General features: G+C 42.5%; 1 protein-coding gene and 1 long non-coding RNA gene across 2 annotated transcripts in view; both read right to left on the minus strand.

Annotated features, from left to right (window-relative positions):
• The window catches only part of LOC117459101 (organic cation/carnitine transporter 2-like), a 35838-nt gene extending 26377 nt beyond the window's left edge, over positions 1-9461 (minus strand). Inside the window, exon 1 of the mRNA XM_034099957.1 lies at positions 9063-9461. Within this exon, the coding sequence (XP_033955848.1) occupies positions 9063-9461 (399 nt within the window). The remainder of the gene's footprint in view (positions 1-9062) is intronic.
• On the minus strand, positions 4177-5758 carry LOC139435105 (uncharacterized). The gene is made up of 3 exons (XR_011644378.1): positions 5588-5758; positions 4709-4788; positions 4177-4368 (listed from the first exon to the last, which is right to left on the minus strand). It is a non-coding gene; the product is annotated as an uncharacterized lncRNA (long non-coding RNA).
• Positions 9462-24786: the final 15325 nt, after the last annotated feature.

Raw genomic sequence — 24786 nt, forward strand, 5'->3', positions numbered from 1 at the left:
AGCCAGACTTCAGCCGAGCACGTACGAACTGCGCATGCGTGAGTGGCAATAACTCTCCTTACCAGCAGGCAGCGGTAGTGTGTATTCGTCATTCAAAACAAGCAACAACCGGAAAACAGAGAAGAAAACTACGTGTGTGTGATATAAATAAACAACAGCTATGTGCGTTAGCTTCACCTAGCATGTGTTCTTTGCAGGTGTTTGTTGAGGTTTGATTATGACTGATTTTAGAAAGTAACGAAGTAACGCGTGTCGGGGCAATGTTAGTAACTGTAGTGTGATTACTGGATTATAAAAGTAGCGCGTTACACTACCCCGTTACCGACAAAGTAATATTATTACAGTAACGCGTTACACCCAACTCTGTCTGTAGTCTACAACACAACAACATAGGAAATAACAACAATAAACCCGATTTAAACAGACACAAACATAAACCATTTAACTACGTAGCCTACTACTTGTAGAAGTACAAATGTCCAGGAAATATTCCAAAATCAACAACAACTGTGAGGCTAACATCAAAGACATTTATACCAGATACAAAGGGAAGTGGGAACAGGAAGCACTCGGGGAGTAGTAGAAGAGAACAGAGCATCAACAGCAGGATAACATTGGGTCACTCTGGATTAAACTCATCACTGCATCTGATTGGAAAACATCCAAATGGCAATTGTGATGGTTGCCAACAACCAGAGACAATACATCATGTATTTGTTAGCTGCCCGGAATATACAAGGCAAAGACTCATTCTGAAAACTGCACTGGAACAACTCAACATCAAGGACATGGATTTCAAGTCAATATATGTAAATTAAGAAATGAAGCAAACAAGCTGATCTTCAAATTCCTCAAAAGCACTAGTTTGAGGATAAGGATTTAATATGAACATTTAATAACTCAACAGTAGGTGGCGATATATGCTCCAAGTGGAAGCGATTCGCCATTAAAGAGAAGAAGAAGAAGAAGAAGAACTGCAGGCTGCACACACGACGCTCCGCTTCCGCAACGTTTTGAAACGCGCCTGGTGTGATAGGTCGCAGGAGGAGGTCGCAGCGCGGCGCAGACGCTCCTGGTGCGTTTAGGGGGTTAGACTATACCAGCCTGTGCAAGTCATTCAGGCAGCGTAGGCTATATGTCCTTTCAAATCAATCTGAAACGTACATGATCTGCATGAAATATGCTGTTGTCATATATAATTATATTGCTATACAATGTTCTAAAGTAGTTTTTGATTTGCCAAACAGTTATTAGGCCAGGTTTAATGTAATGTATTGTTATTCAGTGAACTAATGTGATATTGATATTTGATATGATCACAATGGACTATGTAGCAGAGATGTTCACAAGTCTTTTTTTGCAAGTCCAAGTCAAGTCTCAAGTCTTTGGTCACGAGTCCAAGTCAAGTCTCAAGTCTTTGTGGGGTGAGACTTGATCAAGTCTCAAGTCTTTGGTCACGAGTCCAAGTCAAGTCTCAAGTCTCTAAAAAAAATACACACAGCTGATGCTGAGCTAAACATGTTTGCTAACCGTCCATGCGTTAATGTGACTGACCTCTCCGGGTGAGTTTTCAAGTGCCTGATGAAATCCGACGTTGTTGCGCCAGCATCCTTGATTTTGATATTGCAGACTTTGCAGTGTGCGCTCCTTTTGTTGGTGCCGCCGGCGTTTTGTTCGAAGTTTTTGTAGTTGAACCTAATTACAAGCGGTACAGCCGCAGGTGTGCAGTAACACAGGCGCGCACGTCTGCGTAATGAGCCCGGCTAAAATAACTGGATGGCCTACCTGCCTGTCAGCCTTCCATCTGGGCACAAACTTATCTCGTGCCCTCATTGGTCATGTGCGCGTTCGTGTGTGTTGGAGGAGGCGGGCTCTATAAGGAAGTAGCAGCCTCGAGCAGATTATCTCCGGTTGTGTATTTTCAAATTCTAGCGATCTCGAGCCGGTTTCTCTCAAATGTACCTACCCCACCTTTAATACGCCAAAAATAGAAAACACAATGATTGTTCACGAGTCCCAACCATAGACTGTATATATAAATGGACGTAGGGTCCGTGACGTCACCCATAGGATTCTGCAGAGTTGCCGTGAAGCCCTTAGTAGGCGGAGTCGGCCACTAACGGCTCGACAGTGACGCCAGAGTCTAACTCCCGCCTTCTCCCGCCTGCTCCAAATAAGGGCAAAGAGGCGGTGCCGAGGCGGAGCCGAGGCGGGACAGGGCGGGACCTGCTGCCAACGAGCGTGACGTTCCAGACCTAGCTCAGGCTAAGAAGCTAAGCTAACATGCTCTCAGTAATAAGCTAACAACCTATGCTAACAACCCAGCTTGCGGTCACTGCTCCTCGTTCCCGGCATATTCTGAAGGTAAGATACCCTGTAACTTTACAAAACTTGTCCTTTTGATTTAAATGTTCTTGAACCTACACAATACAATTGTTTTTTAAGTGCTTCACCGTTTTTCAAATATAAATGTCATTTAACTAAACTTTGTAAACTAGCAGAGATATGGCTAGTGTTACGTGAATTAAATGTGATTAATGAAATATGACTGTAGAAAAAGAAAGGTGCTTTTATATTGATTAAACCATTTGTATTTATTTCAGCATTAAGCAAAAAGAAGATTGCAACCTCCTCCACGCCAAACTGCACAACCTGTAAGTTGATGGTCCTGGCTTACTTTACATGACTTCAGATGGTTGACATTACACACAAACATACTATACATATACATGTGTGCACAATTGTAGATAAACAGCACACAGTATATAAATATATATATATATATAAACTGTTTGCTGTTAATCTGTTTTTTGAGGTTTTGCTCTCTTGTTACTTTTAACCATACAGGTGTGATTTCATAGTTATTTTGCATGTTATTGTCAAAGGAACAAAATGAGCAACCCTTTATACTTAATTTGATATTCCTCATTATCTGAAGCATTTGTTGCTCTCATTTATTTTCCTCCCATAGTGACTGTATGGATAATCGGAGACAGCTATGTCCGGCATGGAGCCCAGAGAGCTACAGAGACCATCGGCAGCAACCTTGGCCTCGACCTGAGGGTGTGCTGGTTCGGTTGGGGTGGACTGCGCTGGAGAGGTGTCCTCCCTTTCTTTTCCTACTCCCTGCGAGGAAGAGCAGTCCCGGATGTCCTCCTCATCCACTGTGGCGGCAATGACTTGGGGGATGTGCCCAGTGTTCAGTTGCTGAACCAGATGAAGGAGGACCTGCACCAGCTTCACCATCGGCACCCTGGCATGAAGATCATGCTCTCCCAGAGGCGCCGGTGGAGGGCTGGTGCAAATCCTGTCAAAATTGACAAGGCCCGGAAGTTTGTTAACAGTGTTATGGCTACTTTTGTTCATAGCCTAAATGGTGCCATTGTTGACCACTCCAACATTAGACATGACAGTCCTGGGCTGTTTTTGCGAGATGGAGTTCATTTCACCCCTAGGGGAAATGATATTTTTTTAAAGTCACTAGCCAATTGCCTGAAAGACCACCTCCAAAGACTGTGAACTGCTAAAATGTCAGTATCACTGTCTTTGGATTTGGCCTTTAGAGTATGTATTATAAGGCCCTTGCTAAGCCCAGACTGTCATGGCTAATGTTGAGTTAGACATTACATCTGTAGCCATAACACTGTTAACATGGCTGCTCTTCCTCTTACATCTTGCATTTTATGAAAAGTAAAGGTTTCGAATCATTTTATGACTTAAGTACACTAGAACATAAATTAAAGATGTGCAACAACTGTATCAGTAATTAAAATGATATAACTTATGTACAGGGTTGGGAGGGCTACTTGCCAAAAACACAACCAGTAACTTCATGTGAGTATCAAGATATAAAAGTAATGTAACCTGATAACTTTATTTTTCTTTTGGATTACCTCAATATCAAATGCAATGCAAATAAACACAGGAGAGAAGAAATATGAATATGATGTGTTTACTGAAATGTATAATATAATACCATAAAGCAGATTCAGGCAGTAGGTGTCGGATTCACAATGAAAGTATTATCCTACAGAACAGTACGGCTTCAGAGAAGAGATACCATTTGATAATTTTACAACAAGCACTATCTGCTCTTTTTAGGTTTTGAATAAGATTGTAATCCTGAGTTTCCCTATTATTAGAAAAGTCAAACTAATGAGATTACATCTTTTCCTATGTATCTAAGGATTACACTTCCCTTTTTTTCTATACGATCTTGATTCGTGTTCGATGTAATCCATTACTGCCTAAGCCAATACAAGTCATCACTTTTGGAAAATGGTCTCAAGTTATAAATGATGCCTTCAATGTCTTTCACGTGGAGAAGACATCCCATTGGCCGAGGCGTTGCAACTTCCCTCAAGCGTCCTACATGAAAGAAAGATCACATGTTAGAAATGTGTGCACAAACTATTCAGTATGACTCGTCTTGGTTTAAAGCCCAAGTGTAAGAGTGAACAGAGGCGGAGTCTGTGTGTTGGCTGCTGCTCCCCAAACCAACATCCTCACAAGCATTGGCTGTTGGAATGTCATTACGCTCCACATGTGGAACAACAAAGGTTTCTTCAGGCGTGCCTTGTATCATAATGATATTGCTCTGATCAGCAGCAAGACTGTTTTCACCACTACCATGGTCGACATCTGCAACCTCCTCCTTGCTGTTAACAGTCGAACTAGGAGTGTCACTGACCTCGTCATTGTTACTCACCTGCTTCTCCTTCCAGACTGTTGTTCTTTGGTGAAATAGAAAATGGTGGGCACTGCAGTGTTTTTCAGGCATCTCCTTCCCTAATAAAAATAATAAACAAAAACACATAAAATAACTTTTTGAGGTCTGTAGATATTCAACTTTCTTTTGAATAATGTTGTTTTAAATGTAAGAGTGCATTATAAAAGACAATAGAGGGCCAACATGTTAACTATTCAGTTAATCTATTCAATAATTACGTGTTTCCAAGATTCAGATTCAAAGGATTGATGTCATAGCACATAGGCTACAGTGTGGGAATGGCAATGCAAATCATCTGTCCCGAGCTCCCCCAACAATGCAACATAGTTATATAAGACATAAAACAATAAAAGAAATTCAAAATTAAATTAAGAATAATAAATTAGTGCAGGCAGAAATCTATATACACGTAAATATAATAAGACATATGCAAGAACAGAATGTAAAGATAAATATTGTATAGTAAAATTAAATCTTTTTTACAGTGAGAGCTGTTAAGATAAATAAGTTATAAGATGACAACAGATGAATGAATGTTGCTATTAAAATAACGTAAAAAAGGTAATATAATTCATCTGTTTTTAACATAGAGTATGTGGGGGAAATGGCAATTCTCTATCTATGATAAAGAGTCTTTGCATAAATTGAAGAGAAATGTCGATTTTTATGTTTCTATACTTAACTGGCAAAATCTTAATTTGGCCTTTAATCAAAAGAACATTACTCATCACTGATGTGCAAGCTGTGCCATAGCAATTATTTAGCATTGTATGATGTATAACATGTATTTAATTAGTAACAACAATTTACACTCACAAATGGAACCAAGTTATTATTATTTTTAAAAAGGTTCTGTACCCATGAGTCCGTGCTGAAGGGATGACTCTCAAAGTGTTCACTGCACAGGCGAGAAGAAACGTTGGGGGTCCATGTATTCCTCCGGATGTTCAGCACCCACTGGTCCAGCCTGTCTGGATCACCTAAAGGAAACCTTTATTCAAAAATACATGAAAACCGACCCAAAGACAACAGGAGGGTTAATGCTATATTCACTTAATAACGCATGAACAACTTTTACAGATATTTCTATATAGTCTGTGTTGGTAAATGTAATCTGGGTTGCACATTTCCTGCTGAAATACATGCCTGCCAAGTTACTGCGTGGCACTTTGGTTTTGATAAAACAGTGTAGTTCCACTATATAAGCGTTACATTCATAATCAAACGAGACAATATGCAAGATAAATAGCTATTTGTTGTTATTCTTAATGCTTGTCATTCACACGTTAAGAAAATAAAATAAGTACCGATACATAGCAGAACAATTGTGGCGATGTTTAGCTTAATAAGCCTTGTTCAACATCATTTCTTTAGCTAATACTATAGCAGGCTGCAGACGAACCAATTCCGCGTTTCGCTGCATTCCTTGATCTCCAGTTATAACGCCGGGCTCCGCCGCTGGCCGAAGCTAACGGAGCCGCAAAGGGCTAGCTACGGCTCCGGTTAGCTTCGGCGGCGGACTCCGGCGGCCACCACTGGGATAATTGGGTCCTCTTTTAACATTTGCTCCCATTTAGCATTATGGGTGTCATAGCCATAGACTATAAAAGTCTTACCCAAGGCTGAATCATAAACTAAACTGTATATATATATACACATGTATAAAGGGGTACGTCCTTAGCTGGCTAATAAGCTGCATAACAAGCTAAGCTAACAAGCACACAAACACCTGCTAACGGGGTTAACATGTATAATATTATCATTTTACTCACCGAAAAAAGCTGAGAGTAGACCTCTTGGAAGTTCTGTTAGTACATTCAAGCGCACAGCACGACATCTTAATTGTCTGGTATATCACCACGAACACGGCTAAAGCTAAAGGGTCAAGTACAGTACTATGACTAACTAACGTTGTAGCCTCTATGGTTGTAGCCTAGCAGAGTGGACAAGTTGCTGTTAGCGGACAGTGAGGCATGTGCGTGTCCATCAACGTGACCACGCCCTAATTAATGCAAAAACTTTAAGACCTAATATAAATAAAAGGGTCGTGTTAGAAAACAATTCACTCACAGATCCATAATCATGAAGGTGGAATCTAACTATATCGATAATAAAAATGTATGGAGCCAGAGACAGAAACATGTTTTTTTCTGCTGTAAAGTTGGGCATTTTAACATGGGGGTCTATGGAAATTGCTCCTTTCTGCAGCCATCGCCTATCGGCCAATATATGAACTGCAGTGTGTGGCACTTCCGTATTGGCTTCCCGGCTGTTCCCCAGAGTTTGCCGCTTGGTCCCAACACACGAGTCCAAGTTGAGTCTGAAGTCTTTTGGTCACGAGTCCAAGTCAAGTCTGAAGTCTCTGTGTGTGCGACTTAAGTGCGACTCGAGTCCGAGTCGCAGACTCGAGTCCCCATCAGGCCCGGTTCCAGAACAAAATGACTAAGGGTGCATCTGAGATTAGAGAGGGTGCAGTGGTAAAGTGCTATTTTTATAAGTGGGGAGTGGACCTAACACCCTCTATGGAGGTCCTCAACTCCTCTGGAGGGGTCCGGGGGTATGCTCCCCCGGGAAGATTTGTTTTTAAATATTGAAGTTAAAAGCATCAATCTGGTGCACTTTGAGAGCAACATGAAGAGATCTATGGATCTATGTGCTCTTTGCTTGATCATGGCTTCCCAGTCCCTTATCACGTAGCCTATAAGAGCATGGCGCCAGTTGTTGTAGCCAGTTGTGTTGAAGGCATCTGACTTACTTGAACCGAAATGTCTACATGCATAGCAGAAGATGGCATCTTTTTTTACATGAATATTCCAGCCAATCTCTGTTTTGAGACCATGAGCTGAAAAATGAGCGCCTTACCCCACTGTACAGGCGAGTTGGGTACTTTTAAATATACCTGGGCAGGCTCGGTTTTGCAGAGGTCCTCTGGCACTTGCGGGCCGCCGAGGGGTGGCAGTGTTTGGGGTAACGAAGACGGCTGTGGCTGCTCCGCCTCTGTGGGCGAGGCGGGCAAAGCCGGTGAGTCGGGCAGGAGGACGTTAGTGTCCACGACAGTAACGTAATGTCCCCATGATCTGAACTGGTATTACCTGCAGTATATGCAGTGTATGCTGGCAATAAGGGCTGGTTGTTTTAACCATTTTCTGATCCATCACTGACTGCTGTGTAAGCACCTTGCAGATGATGAATGTGCAGGCGCACCTGACGTTACTTACCGTTTAAATTGATCAAATAAATGCAGCAGACAATGTTATTCAACCACAATTACAATTTATTTTATTTCAGCTATATTCTTATTCTTATTATTATTATTACTACTACTATTGTCAGTAATAGTAGGCAAAATGTAATATTTTTCACTTTTCATTTTTTTCACTTTTCATTTTTTTTTTTTTTACTTTTCATTTTTCAAATGAGGGTGCATAACGACTCAACTGAGGGTGCAATGCACCCTTATGCACCCCCGTAGAACCGGGCCTGGTCCCCATCTCTGCTATGTAGCATATTTTCAATTGGTTATTTGGGGAAATGGCTAAAAAATTAACTATTTGGCAAAATGGTTATTAATGTTTTTTTTTTATTAAAATAATTACATTCAATGAACTAATATGATAAGGATATTTTCATATAATATTGTTATTATAACAATTGATTACTGAACTCATAAATGTAAAGCCTTTTTCCTATTTTGATCAGATACGCCCTTTTTCTTAGTTTATATGAGATAAAATCTTAGTTCCAAAAAGGCGCATGTGACTTTCTTCCGAATAAAAAAAAGATAGAAGAATATTTTTTTCAATGAAAGTCAAAATATTGTTCATTAAGTATATTGTCATCCACATGTTTATGAGGTTTTCATATTAAAGATTGAATTTAATAAACAAAGTCAAGACAAAGTATGGTAGTTTTTTGTTTTGGCTCTCCTGTAAAGTTGGTCAAATGTCACTTACGCCCCTCTGGTTCTCACCCCTCGCCTTGCAGTATACAGAGTAATTACAACTAGCTGTAACTGTACTACTTTTGATAACACATTAATGTATCAATAATTATAATCAAAACATATGATAAATATTATTCTGGGATGGGCTAATCTGCATAATGAGTATGGTACCACCTTAAGTATATTTTGAAGCTTATTATTTTGTACTTTTACTTCAGTTACAACTTACATTTCAAATGAAGGAATGTTCTTGTAGTTATCCTACACACTCCGGTTCTTTCACTCAAGTACAAGATCTGAGAACCTTTTCCGCCTATGCCATATACATTCCTCATGCGTCATCTCAGTGTCAGCTGCATCCCAGAAGCTACGAAAGACCTGTGCACAAACCTCCGTTATGATGGTAGAAATGTACACGCTTTGGTCATACTCCCACCCATCCAAGCAGCTCTCAGTCGGCACATTAGACATGTTAACGTCGACCACGGGCAGAAAGCCTCTGTCCGATAAACTCAGCACATCTCCCAGCCTGTATCTGGAGCACTTGCTGGGCACCATCGCGCCGCTGTTGCTGTCAAGCTCCAGCGGGATGCTGTGGTTCCTCCACGCCGCCGTCAGGTTCACGTTTGCGGGAATGACGCAGCGGTGGGGCGGCGTGTCGGCGACGAAGACGATGAACATGCCGCTGAAACCGTTAGGGATGACGGTGAGACAGAGTAGGAAAAACACCTGCTGCTGGAAATGTCCCCATTCCCCGAGAAAGGCAGTTGCAACCTCATAGTCAGTCATGTTGTTTGTGTTGGCTTTTTGCTCCTTGCACACTAAGTGGAAGGATTTTGAAGTGGGCTTTTCAGAAGGAGTGGTTTTGTTACTGCTTCTAAACCATCCCACCCACCACTGCTGTATTCAGTGTTGGCTGAGATGTTCCTAATTAACCGATATTGAGAACATTAACAGGCCACATACAGTTCCTGGATAAAAAAAAGAGTTACATAATGAAACTACTGTATAGTGTTATGCTGTGTTCGTTATTCTTAATGGTTATGAACAGGACCTGTAAAATCCCATTTGTTGTTATTTCTTGTAATTGTAAAAAGTAATTTCTTTCTGATTGTTTTGTAAAAAAGAAAAGAAAAAAAGATTAACAAGACAAACATGTCGCTGATGACGATGACCTAATGTTTTATAAGAAAAATATATGTTAGAGGGGGTAGGACCAGAAAAGTTTTTGTAAGCTTCTTCTTGCCCCTGTTGAACATGAACAGAGACTATCTGAAAATTATTATTATTATTATTTTTTTTTTTTGGTTTGTTATTATTTTTTTTGTTGGTACTTTGTTATAATTATTAATCTGAGTGAAAAAAAGATAATATATATAAATATATTATTGTTATATTTTTTTGTTTCTGACATGTTCAATAAATTGACTAAAAAAAAAACTCGCGTACAGGTAAGAAGCTTAAAAAGGAGACTAAATGGAGTCTCTGAGAAGGTTCAAAATTGGTACTTTAATTAATAAAAAGCGCGGTAATGTTACAAACAGGATATTGTTCAGTCAGGAGAGAAAGTCTGCAGCTTCCTCTCCCAGGTGCTGGCCGTGCAGAAGAGAGCTTACAAGCATTCGTCCTTCCCGCTTGCTGGCTGTTCGCTCCTCCTCTCTGGGAGCTGTAGTGACGTAGGGGACTTCCCCCTCGTTCTCCTGTGTCCGATATCGCGTTAAACAGAGGATTTCGACATTTTACATTCATTGCTTACTTCCACATGCCTTTTCTCCTCCTTATATCTTTCATAACTTTATATGTAATACATGTTAACTAGTGATGGGTCGTTCGCGAACGATTCGTTCTTTTTGAACGAATCTTTGAAGTGAACGAGATGAACTGATTCCTCCCACAAAACGATTCGTTTGTTTGAGTCGCCGCTAAAGAGAAGCTGTTCGCGAACGACGAACTTAAAGAACTGGCGGAAACAGTTCAGAACTGTTTTCTACAGTGTACTGTAATCAGAGACCTCTCATCTGAGCTCCGACACACACACACACACACACACACACACACACACACACACACACACACACACACACACCAACCTGCCCGCAATAAAGAGGACGGATACCTGAACCGTAGCGTCCAGCTAGCTTAGCGATAAATACACACATCGTTGTATTCTCCTCCCCCTGTCGGCCCTAAAAGCTTCAGATGGTGGATACCTGAGCTCCATAGCGTCCCGCTAATGTGAAACACACACACACAGCGTTAGCGAGACATTCTCCTCCCCTGTCGGCACTAAAAGCTTCAGAGGGCGGATAGCTGGGCTCCGTAGCGTCGCGCTAATGTGAAACACACACAGCGTTAGCGGGACATTCTCCTCTCCCTGTCGGCCCTAAAAGCTTCAGAGGGCGGATAGCTGGGCTCCGTAGCGTCCCACTAGCTTACCCGCTAACTAAAGGTAAACATACAGTAGATGGGTACATACTATAGAATATGAATAAATCGTCACCGATGTAGAGGATATATTTTTGTATTCACTTTGAACTCGGCCAAATGGAGTTTAATGTTTTGGGATTTAAGCACATAGTACATGCATGGGTTTGCAAGTATAACGTGCTAGCCTGCTGTAATACATTGTATAGTCAGGCACACATTTATGAGAGATTTAACAATGGCCAATTATATTTCTTAAATAATATGTAGCCTATTCCCAGAGCATAATTCATGGGGCAACAAGGTGAGGTGTAACATGTGTTTTAATATCATAAATGTTACGCCAGCAAACTTCTTGTACGGACTTCGGCAGTAGTGAAGACTCACTGAATGAATTAAGTACAAAGACGAATCGTTCGCGAACGTGCAAATCACCAGAAGTCGTTCGCGAACCGGTGAACGAATCAGTGAACGAATCTTTCAAGTGAACTGAATCAAAAGATTCGTGTCCCCGAAGGGAATCGGAATTCCCATCACTAATGTTAACGGCGTCAATAGCCACTTTAATGATACTAATGGGCGGTAGTCCCGGATGTCGTCATGAAGGATTTTCAGAATAAAAGCTTGGTATTGAGAACTTCCGTTTTTTTCCAGAATAAAATAGCATTTAAACTGACGGTATGTTTAAGGTACATTATGCCATAAAACATTGATTTTAATTTCTAACAATAGCCTACTGTCCACTTTGCACCAAATAAACATAAAGTACGATCTACATCTATGTCAACATGTTAGGTTAGATTACGTTTGACAAAATATAGCTTTGTTCAGTTTAAACATAATAGCGTAACTTAGCTCTGTCTCAGAATTTATAACGACGACCTATTGACCTGAGTGTGTGTCTGCACCTTTACAGTCTATGGCCTGCACCAGCGCCATATAGATAGAAGAGTTACGACAACGGAAGTCCAAAAACGGTTATCGTCACGTGGTTCATGTAGACGAGGATCGTTCCCCGGAAGTTCATGGCGGGCAATGTGAATGCATTGATAACAGGAGATAGAACTACGATGTTTGGTAATTATTAGTGAATAAAGGTTTTGATTTGCAATATTTATACAACAAATAGATATGTGTATGTATTTACATCAATGTTTTAAAAAATAAAATGGAATTTGCTAATATTAAGTAATAATATTAGGATTAGTGTGAACAACTAGTTTACATGTTAGGCTAACAGTGCCTTGGTTAAAGAGCCTGTTGCTGTTTATTTATAGCTTTGAATTCTTTAAAACCAATATTATCTTCTTAAACTTGTATGGTAGTCAGGAGCATCACTTTCTAATGTTTATTGATATATTTAGAGGGAGGGTATCTAAAGTAATGCTTTAAAAATCAGATTAGATTAATTTCTACCATTTTCTTAAATTCATGGTAGTTTCAGTAATCCCCTGGTAATTGAGGACACAAGTTATCTAAATGACTAATGTCATCTTTATGGCTTTCAGAAAGGACAGGTGACAGCAGCAGCAGCAGCATGATGATGATGATGATGATGATGATGATGATGATGATGATGTTAAATGTGTTGTTTTAGGAACATCCATTGCAAATACATGGAATTCAATAAACATTGAATAGCATATCATGCAGTTTGTCTGTGCCTTTTCCTCCGTGTTGTCCTGGTTTGCTGTGCTGCCTCCTAGTAGCCACCATGGTTTGCTGTACTGCCTGGGGATGCTCAAATCGCTCCAAGAAAGGAGTACGAATGTACGGCTTCCCCACTGACACAGAGCGGAGGAAAAAATGTCTGGCTCAAGTCAGCAGGAGCAATTTCACGACCAACAGCAAAAAAATATGTGAGGTAATTATATACAAACACTGCATTTGCACTTTTTCACAAACAGTACAGTACAGGTACAGTTTTTGAACACACACACAAGGAGCACACACGGAGAACACACACGGAGAACACACACACACACAGAATACACACACAAGGAGCACACACGGAGAACACACACACACAAACACAGGATTACAAGCAAAGCAAAGGTATTGTGTAAACGGTAATATCGTGTGGTGAATATGGAAAGAAGCAAGTAAATGGAAACCAGTAAAATGGAAATAAATGGACTGTTTCAAACTGGAAACTGTGTTTCTGACCTTTATTCGGCAGCAAACTTGTGTGCGTCAATTACACCCACCAAGCGGATCCTCAGAGGCTTAAAGCGTTGGCTTAGCCCAGGGGTGGGGAACCTTTTTCCTCCCAAGGGCCATTTCAATTTTTTCAACATCCTCCGATGGCCGTACAAATTATTGACCTCTGCTTAAAAAAACTAAAATCATAGCCCATTCATTTGGCCTTTCTTTCATGCTGTGCAAAGAAAAAGCAACCTCTTAATCCAGATATTTTACCATGATGATGCATGCACGTGCACGGTTGTGGCAGGAACACCAAAACAGAAAGATATGGACACAAGATGTGCGCAAATGTATTTAGTTTCCTATCCATGTGGACATGATTTAAGTGGGGGGGGGGGGCCTAACCTCCTCTAGGGGGGTCCGTGGGGTATGCTCCCCCGGGAAGATTTTTTTTTTAAATGTTGAAGTTAAAAGCATCGATCTGGTGCACTTTGAGAGCAAAATTAGGAGCTCTATGGATACATCTCTCAACACCCATATGAAACAGAACTGTAAACAGATTTACTTTTTCTTTATGGACATTTTACAAATCACTCCCCTTTCAAACTGTATTCTTGTTTATTAATAACAACTTTTTTTTACTGATAGTATTTTATATCTGTTTACTTTATTATCTTATTTTTTTATAATAATGATCATATAAAGATGTGCCTTTACCTCACTGGTTGGAGAAAAAGCTTCTTATATTCGTTAGCATAGCTAGCTAACCAGATGCTAATAACAACAAAGTTATTGACTGTATGATCAGTATGACAGATGAACAGATCGCCACTGGGCTTTCAACTAAAGACACAGCCACGCAACAACTGCGGCATGTGTACGGCTCCTTATGGGTAGGCTACTGCAATTTTTGGAAGTGCCGGAGCGTGTTCTGGTGCTCTCTGTCAGCACGACACTCCTGTCAGACGAGACATATACCACGTGATGACACGTTAGGCTTGTGTTGTGTTCAAGGAACCTGACCTTGGCCAGGAAAAACAGGCACTCGCTTGTTTAATTTTTTTGCGGTCTAGATTTCTTTCATTTTTTTCTTTTTTGCGTGTGTTTATAAATTACCTAGAGGGCCGTACCAAATGGTCTCGCGGGCCGTATACGGCCCGGGGGCCGGCGGTTCCCCACCCCTGGCTTAGCCTCTACAACAGCTATAGTGTGAAAGGTGACACAGGTATAATAAGTATGAACTCTTAGTAACAAAAGTAATATTTCTTATTTTTAAGTGGTATAATATTTTAAATGTTCGAAAATGTACAGTGCCATGTCTTCTACTTACATTAGTCTCAAAGATTGAGGGAAAAGGGAAGGGATCACTGCCCTCCACCTGCCAGCACCCAGCCAGAGGAGCGCAAACAATCCAAAACAAGCAAGGTGTCCCGTCATGTACCTGAAAGTTTGGGTTGGCAAAATGGAGTAAGAGAGGGACTTGAAAAACCTTGGTGGCTCTCTACTCATGTTGTTACAGTTGTCGTGGTTACAGCTCGCAAGTTTTTTTTTGTGCCATTTCCAGATCTTTAGAAAATATGAAATAAAAAATGTAAGTGAAATCAACCTCTTCTCTGGAGAACAAACTTTGATTTCTCTGTCTTGTGAGTTTGCAGTCTTGCAGTTTTGCTCCTCCACCTGTAACATCACTGCCCCTCCACCTGCCATACAGTAGGTTACTAACAAGATTACTTATATAATACAGTGATATAATACATGTTTAGTATGCTTACTACAGTAGTATTAAACTTACCTTGTGTTTTCACTCTCACTTAAGTCCCTCTCCCTTTGCCATCAATCCAAAATCAGCTGAGCTGCAACATTATACAGACAGGTAATAATCAACATAATCACAAGGACACAATATGGCTCTGCTAAAAACACTCACTCTTACACGCACCAAAGTTATATTTATCTAATATTTAACTCCCTCCACCCCCGCATACAATCCCGTTTAGAAGCCCCTCTTCTCTAATTCAACAACGTTGGACGAAATGACATTAAGAGAACGGAATTTACAATTAAAAGGCTGTTCAACGTGTGTTGCTAACTTGATCCGGTAGCTTAATCTGTTATCTGTAAACGTTCCCTAAATCTACTAATTTAGGGATAATCCACTGACATCCTTTAATACACATGTTCATTTGAATCAGATGTACTGATAATACCCACAATATAAATCTTTAAACTTCTTCTTACCTTTAAAAGTCCGTCACGAACGGTCTATTATGCTGCAACTCTACAGCTCTGCTAGCCTTGGTGCTAACTTCCGGGGAACGATTGAGAGGCTCCACGATCCGCCATTGCTGTAAAAAAGTGGTCCATTGGAGTGAACGGAGATGACGTAACTCTCAGTCTATATGGCGCTGGCCTGCACCTACTCCATAAAATATTAGAGTGAGCGGTCATCTTATATTTTTCCTGAGGGGTATTTTTATTGCTTATATCAAATCCGCTAAATGTGTCCCTGGAATTATAAATAATAAGATCGTATGTTGCATTGATCTAATTAGAATTTGTATGAGATCATTTGGTCAATCACACTAAATTAGAAGCTCCAGTTGATCCATACAGGTGTATCAAAGAGCAAATATCAAATCTAGTAATTAATGATGATTTCCACTTTGTCCGCACAAGACTCTGCAGGAACCAGACAAAATATCTGCACATATTTAATCTCCCAGCAACTGTAACTGTTCACATTTGATCTATCAGATACCTTTGTCTGGCATTTAAATCTCTGTTGGATTGAAATGTTGCACAGTAAAAATAGCTGGAAGCTTTTAATGAAGTGTGCTGATCTTTAGTTTGATTCCTGATTTTTTTATTTGTTCCTGAAAAGTTTTAAAGATGTCAAGACAACTCTATACCCTATTTTCTCTATAATGGCATATCTATTTGGTTTTTTCCTTGTACGATGTGAGGGTCTAAGGATAGAGGGTGTCGTTTTTCTCATACTGATATTCTGAACAATCTGTGCTGTTGTATTTGCTGTAAAGTGTCTCTACTGTAGGCTATTTTTATTATATGTACAGCACTTTGGCTCGACCAAAAATCGTTTATAAATGTGCTCTATAAATAAAACTTGATTTGATTTGATAAAGTCCAAATATAAAGCACGGTCCAATCCTTTGTTACAACTACTTTAAGGTACAGTATGTCCTCTGCTTTCCAAGAATAGCAGACCCGTTTGTCAAGGATGTGACAATAACCTGAAACATTCTTGATCATGGTTAAACATTATCTCAAAGGCTGATTATATGTTACAATAAATATTCTGAGGAAAATTGTTTTGCCAACAGTAACACAATCCACCCACCAGTGGCTCACTAATTGACATGTTAAATCCTGTTTGTCAATTTTTGACACTGTGTGCTGATGGAACCATATGCTCCTCTAACATGTCATGTGCAGCTTAATTCGACGCCACTGACACTTTTAAATTGGTATATATTTCTATTTTATATAAGACTGTTACAACCTCATGTTGAGAGCAAGCTGTGAAAACACCATGTTAACGATTACACACGCTTGTTTCCCCACTTTGTTACAAAATGGATGTTCTGTCATTGATTGCTTTACTCCTACCATGACAAATGAAGCTCAGCGCAAGTTCAGGCAGGAAGACCTATCACTCCGTATTGCTCGTCATGGCAATACTCGCTCCCTCCACTAGATGACAGGGAGCGCCACTCCTTAGCTAAACCTATCACTTCCCTCCATTCACAAGTGTAATTATCGCACCTGTTAATCCCTCTATATATGCTCTCCCTTTTTCTATCAGCTGTCTTCCAGGTGTCAACGCGCAAGCAGCAGCAGGGCTTCGTCCCAGCTCCAGGCATTATTCATCAGCTCCGCAGTCTTGCGGATTAAGCTACAGATGGCGTTCCCCAGTCGGCTAGCGGGTCCAGCCGGCCGCCCCGCAAACCCGGACGCGGGAGGAAAAGACAAGGAAATCGGGCTCCACGCAAGTTCCTCCGGGCTTAATGGAAATGGGCTACTTCACGCAAACAATTGACGCACGCCTTCAGTCTCTCCCGCGCCTCACCTCTAAAACAGGCGTCAGGGTAGCGCTGGCAAAAGGCAGTTGCAACAAATTCACGAGATGTTTCGTTATTGTTATGACATTTGGGTCATGCAGAACAAGATCACTACCCCTTTAAGAGAGGTGCGTGACGCGTGCATGTGTGTGTGGGTATGGTAGAGCGAGCGAGCGGGATACATGTTTTCTAGAAGTAAACAAGGCAGCAGAAAAAGGAAGGTCTGTGATCTTGCGAATCTATCTCGCGAAACAGAAGAGCTAAATAAATGCAACGACCTCCCAAGAAGAGCTCGCTCTCTCCAGTCTTTCCGATAAATGGGTTATTGAACCCGAAGCGTGTTGCTTCTGCCCTGGGAGACGACAGAGAGTCAACCCCCCCCCCCCGTTTCCACGACTACGGTCTGGGAGCCGACAGGAAATTCAACACTATGCATTTCTACCTTTAGTTCAGGGTTAAGGTGAGTTCCAGGCAGTGTTGGGTGTAATGTGTTACAGTATGGAGTTTCAGTAACGTATTTCTTGCGTACGAAGAACGTAATGCATTACGAATGCAGTTCGGGTAATTACTACCCATTACAATGTTCAGTAACTAACGCAGTTTCAAGCTTCAACACAATATTACCTGAAATGAATGGTGTTTCCTAGCTTCTTCTCCTCAATGACAAGTCGCTGCACATTATCCTGTTTATGACACGACCAGATACTAAATAAATTAGGAATTCACTCCCAATATTAATTTAATGATTATTGACTAAATGATCGTATTTTTCTCTTTTTTCTTCCCCACTAAGAAATGTTCCGTTTCTCGGTGCACCAACGGCTGAATCTGCAACAACAACATCTCCTCGGCAGTAGGGGTGCAACAACTAATCGACTTAATCGTTCAAAATTGATTACCAAATTAGTTGCCAACTTATTCAGTCGTCGATTCATTGGTGATGTCATCACGTGTGTTTTACGCGCCGTTAAGCTCCAACGTATTGGTCTTTTTATCGGTACCGGAGACATCTATAATAGGCTATATGTCATGTATTATTGCTATAAAAAAGAAAAAAACCTTATATCGCAGTCTTAGTGTTGCAACTCGTTTCTAATATACAAAAGACAAACAAATGCGCCTATGATGTATTTTCGATCAGACGAGATCCCTCTCCTGATTTGTACACACACGCAGCTGCTACATGCAGCAGAGCACACTGCGGAGGTGGCGGAGTGAACGCGCTCCGAGGTGTGGGTAAAACTTTACCCGTCTCGATGTGGAGATGCTCGTTGCAAAGTGCAATAAGTGTTTAGCATGTAAGGGCGGTAACACGAGCAATTTGTCTAAACATTTAGCAAAAGCGCTCCACATCCAGACGGAGGATTGCACCGGGTTCGACTGTCTTTCTAGCAGCTCTGTAGCCCCATCCACGAGTAATATTTCCACGTCAGGTGTTATGTATGCTTGCAGCAACACACGGAGTAACTATATTATACAAACATGGGTTAATGATTAGAGGTAACAGAGTTATTTATTTGTTACATTTTCAGCTATTCTGTTTACAGTTCTGTTATCACATTATTTAATACGATTTGTTAAATGCTCAGGGCAATCTCGATGACAAAGGTCAATGTTCCCCCTTTCTACGCACGGAGATAATGTAATCTTAATAGCGTGCAGGCCAAGGCTGGCTCTTCAAAGCAGATATTAACGACGCGCTTTAAAGTTCCCATCATCCGTTTAGCGGAACTCTTTCAGCCTCAAGCGGCAGTCAAGTAAGGAGAAACTACGTGTGCACCGGCTATTCGGGTAAATAATATTAATAGCTGTCTCTCCCCAGTTCAAATCACCCACTGCTCAGGGAGATCTCCTCATGCGTTGCCTTTACGCCATCTAGTGTTCAAATACAACATTACTAACTATAACTCCGCTCAACTGGGAAAGAGAAGAAGAAAAAAGAGGAAAATCCTCCAGGAGCACAGCGTTCCTAATCATGAGGAAATATAGGTCCAGTCACACACCTGAGTTCCTAGGCATCACATCAAGCTCATGGTATTAACTAGGGATGCACGATAATTATCGGCCCGATAATTATCGGCCCGATATTAGGAATTATGACGTCATCCCGATAAACCCGATACCATTATTAATAGCCCCGATAATTTACAATATATTTTTTGGGTAAAAAAATACTGCTGTGTGGGTGGATTGGGATGAGGGGCGCTTGTTTTTCACTCGGCTCCTCCCGTTTTGCCAGTACTGTGGTATTAGTGGTTTAGGAAGAGGGGAGTTCTTCACAAATCCAGCGCTCCCTAATACTTCGAACCTGATCAGTCACCTGAAACATCGCCATCGAAGCGTACGAAGACAATAATACAATACAAAGTGTGTGTGTGTGTGTGTGCGCGTTGGAGCTATGTGCAACTGAAGGCATATGCTCGAACTGGAGCTGCCTGGAAGCTGCAATCATGTTCATGTATCCGAGCTGAGTGTGCTGACTTCTCGTACAATGTCCCACTGTCTGCTTCCTGCATAAAGTCAAGTGCTCGGTGCAGTTGTGGCGAAATGTCGCTCCTCTGTTTTCATTTAAACAGCTCCTTATATCCGTTAGCGCAGCTAGCTAGCACCAGATGCTAACAACAACAATGCACGTAAGGTCTCTCTCTCGCTCGCTCGGGCCACACACACACACACACACACACACACACACACACACACACACACACACACACACACACACACACACACACACACACACACACGCACCCTCCCGGTCCTCCAGATGGCCTGCCGGTGAGCGTGGAAGTGTGGTCTGCTGCAAGCAGGCGGCAGGAGCGGGGCTGTCAGCCTCAGCGTGTAGATGGTATTTTAAACTCGATGCGCTCTGAAACTACGGGGCCGCCGAGGAAAAAAATGTGTTAAAATAATTAGTGGCGTACATTTTTTTTATTATTGGTTATCGGTATCGGTATCGGTCTTGAGAAGCAGGAAGTTATCGGTATCGGTATCGGTTTCAAAAAACCAATATCGTGCATCCCTAGTATTAACGTTCCTCTAACCAACTGCGTGCATCCACATAAACGTCTTCAACGACAGTTGCTCTTCCTCACCGGGCAACCGTACTTTGCATGTGGATATCTTCGGCACGCATCATCTCCCGTTTCCTGGACGTGGCATCCGCCGGCCTCACGGCGACCGCGTTTTCCCCGACTTAAGGACGTGCACTGCACATCCTCCGCTTTGGGGGGGATATTTGCATGAGATCATCCGCATAGCGGCACACTCAGATTTTCACTATTGCTACACATTTATTATCACACTCGCTGGATCTAACACTAGTGTCCCTCCATCATCCTCACTCAGATGATGGAAGACAGTCTTAATCACTCAATCAGTTTATCAGCATATATGACTCATCCTGGCGCACTTAACGGCTAATTAAGCTATACTATATCGTGGGTCATGTCTCAGCATTTAACTAAGTGTACGTCTTTTCTGCGTGCATTCTGCACTTCATTCATATTCTCAGGTTTATGCTCACTTGGCTCGCGTCAATCCAGGTTATGATATTCATGCATCACTGTACTCCAGCTAACAGCTTGTGCTTACTTATTTACATCTCCCTCTTCGCCCGGACATCGGCTCGTGCTGCAATCCAAGAGCTCTTCAGTTTACCGATGGTAAATAATGCATAACTGGTTGTGGCGTCTTAATAGCATATCAGGGCTTTCGTTCAGATAGGCGCAGCCACCTCTGCTGCAATCAGGCATTTCTCCCTCATCCCTGCAACTCGGGCGGTGGTCCTCCTCCGCCTTCACATCCAACACATCCTCACTCCCAGGTCGGCCTATGTTGACGTTATGTCAAGTCCCCTGCCGGCTTTTTCTAACGCGAGGGGGGGGGGGCCTTAGAGTAAATTTTCAACGCAAGGGGAGGGCCCTTAGCGTCCATTTTCAGCTTTCCGGGATGTCCATATGCTCCTATGGACGCTCATGGAAGCACGGCATTCGTTTGTGTCGACATTAAAGGCAATGAGAGCGTCCATTCTCATTGGATAACGGAGAATTGTACACCCGGAAGTAAGTATTCCCCTTACTGTCGATTGATTTTACAGTGATATCTGCACTACTCATCGACTAAAAAACACCAGATTATCCTTGTTAATTACACAACATTGATTGGTTTAAATTGTGTGCAATGCTTTTGTATTTTTCCCCTTCGATTCGGAGAAACACATCTTTTTTCGGAGTAAAGGATGGCAGAAGACACTACACTACCCAGAATACCCAGCTATCGTTTGGACTACACCATGTGCTCTGTTTGACAAACCCCGTGATAGTCCTCAAGCTCTGTGATTGGAGAGTGTGCTGCGAGGGTTACTGAGCCTCGAACAGCACTTGAAATGGGATGGAACCACAGCAGACTGTTCAAAACTGGATTTGAACGGGTCCACCGCGTCCCCCCCTCCCCCACCCCGTCCCGTCCCCAGAACTACACATGCTGGCTATTCTGTTTCGCAACATGTTCTCTATGGCACGTCTCTACTGGGAGTTGTAGTTTTAAAAGACGTTTTCGTATTTCCCATAATAAGAAGTTGCCAGTATTAAACTGTGTACATCCCTGGAGGTTTAGGGGATAGGAAACACTCACATTTAAAACATATAATTAATAAATGGGTGAAAAGTGCTTGTGCCCATAATGGGCAGCATCCATGAGCGTCCATAGAAGCGTCCATAGAAGCATATGGACATCCCGGAAAGCTGAAAATGGACGCTAAGGCCCCCCCCCTTGCGTTGGAAAAAGCCGGCAGGGGACTTGACATAACGTCAACATAGGCCGACCTGGGAGTGAGGATGTGTTGTCACATCCCACATTTGCCAGACATCAGCGCGTGCTGGCTATCCAAGGTCTCTCAAACACTACACAAAATGGTAATTATGCCTAGCTGGTGGTGGTGGTTTCATAGCACGTCAGCATACGTGTCACTGTGTTCATGCAGACAGATTCCGTCATGGCAACTACATACCTTTTTTCTTTTTATTGTTTTATCTTTAATTTTTTAAAGACCTGCACGTCAGGTTGTGACCTCCGGGTCCGTGTTCATGTTTAACCCTGCACGTCAGGTTGTGACCTCCGGGTCCGTGTTCATGTTTAACCCTGCACGTCAGGTTGTGACCTCCGGGTCTGTGTTCATGTTTAACCCTGCACGTCAGGTTGTGACCTCCGGGTCTGTGTTCATGTTTAACCCTGCACGTCAGGTTGTGACCTCCGGGTCTGTGTTCATGTTTAACCCTGCACGTCAGGTCGTGACCTCCGGGTCCGTGTTCATGTTTAACCCTGCACGTCAGGTCGTGACCTCCGGGTCCGTGTTCATGTTTAACCCTGCACGTCAGGTCGTGACCTCCGGGTCCGTGTTCATGTTTAACCCTGCACGTCAGGTCGTGACCTCCGGGTCCGTGTTCATGTTTAACCCTGCACGTCAGGTCGTGACCTCCGGGTCCGTGTTCATGTTTAACCCTGCACGTCAGGTCGTGACCTCCGGGTCTGTGTTCATGTTTAACCCTGCACGTCAGGTTGTGACCTCCGGGTCTGTGTTCATGTTTAACCCTGCACGTCAGGTTGTGACCTCCGGGTCTGTGTTCATGTTTAATATTATTGCCATATCTAACCCTGTATGCCAGGTAGTAAACCTTCGGGTCTGTATATATGTGTCCCTGCTAAGTTCAGGTTGCCCCGCACGTTCTGGGCGCCCCGCACGTCCGGGACGCCCTGTGCGTCCAGGATGCCCTGTATGGCCGGGATGCCCCGTACGGCCGGGATACCCCGTATGGCCGGGATGCCCTGTATGGCCAGGAAGGACGCCTGGGAGGCATCAGTACGTCTAAATTCCCACATGTGTTAACCTCTCATTTTCATCCATAGATTTCCACTGCATCCCACAAGGTAAGATGTCTTCACGTTCAGTACTTCATACTTCACTTCTTTCGGGGGTTCATCGGAAACGGTTCTTTCCCTTCCCGAATGATGTCCTACAAAACCTGGGCCTAATCGCCAAAACACATTTCATCCACCTGTTATAAACTGTCATCATTATGTTTCATTTATATAATGTGACCGATAATAAACATGTATTCCATACATCACGTCTCTCCTGATTGAAATGAAGCTCAGCGCAAGTTCAGGCAGGAAGACCTATCACTCCGTATTGCTCGTCATGGCAATACTCGCTCCCTCCACTGGATGACAGGGAGCGCCACTCCTTAGCTAAATCTATCACTTCCCTCCATTCACAAGCGTAATTATCGCACCTGTTAATCCCTCTATATATGATCTCCCTTTTTCTATCAGCTGTCTTCCAGGTGTCAACGCGCAACCCTCCTCCACCCCTTCGCCTCCTGCTTCCAACTCAGGGCCAAGCTCAACCTTCTCCCTTCCAACCGGACCTAACCACTTATCACCACCACCAGGTCTAGACCCAGGGGGGTTCATCGGAAACGGTTCTTTCCCTTCCCGAATGATGTCCTACAAAACCTGGGCCTAATCGTCAAAACACATTTCATCCACCTGTTATAAACTGTCATCATTATGTTTCATCTATATAATGTGACCGATAACAAACATGTATTCCATACATCACGTCTCTCCTGATTGAATTTTGTTTAAGGTTAGATAACAACAGAGAAACGTATATGTGTTTTAACTATAAAATAGATATATGATTTACAGGTAGAGTGGTTTCTTAGTGTTACAGGGTCGTGCACAGACATTGATCCCGGACACTTTGGACTGACAGTGCTATATAGCGCCTGCCAGACAGAATAATTTGAACAGGTTGTATTCAGGGTGGGATTGACGTGCGTGTTTCTTGCTTGTTTCCTGACTCAGGAGGAAGCCCTGAATGGAGGGCAGGTTGGCGCCATTTCTTTGTGCAGTCCTCACTATAAATTATAGTCTGTTCCCCATGCTGTTAAACGGCTGAACCAAACCAAACACTGATGCACAAGCATGGGAACATAGTGGGGTGTAACGGTATCCGTATTCGTCCCGTACCGTCGCGGTTCGGACGTCACGGTTCGGCACATGCAGTCACACGGCGAATATGCCTTTTTTTGAGTGGGAAAAAAGTCTGTCACTCAGGGCAGTATTACACTATATATAATCCAGGGGGCGGTATTGCGCCTAAAAGCCAGCCGCCCGTGAATAACAAATGAAGAAGAAGAACAAAACACAACAAAACGAACACAATACATGAAGAAGAAAAGTTAGTAGCTACGGCGAGTTCACACAACACACAGGAGCTAGAAGACCTGCTTCTTTTAAATCAGGTGTGTGGGAACATTTCGGGTTCCCTGTGGACTACAACAATGATGGGGTGCGAGTTGTGGATCGGACGAGGACGGTGTGTCGGCGTTGTTCGACAGCGGTGCGGTATGCTCGTGGTAACACGTCAAACATGCTCAATCACATCCGAGTCAGTCTCAGTC

This window comes from Pseudochaenichthys georgianus, chromosome 14 (genome assembly GCF_902827115.2).
Source record: "Pseudochaenichthys georgianus chromosome 14, fPseGeo1.2, whole genome shotgun sequence".
NCBI classification, from domain to species: Eukaryota; Metazoa; Chordata; class Actinopteri; order Perciformes; family Channichthyidae; genus Pseudochaenichthys; species Pseudochaenichthys georgianus.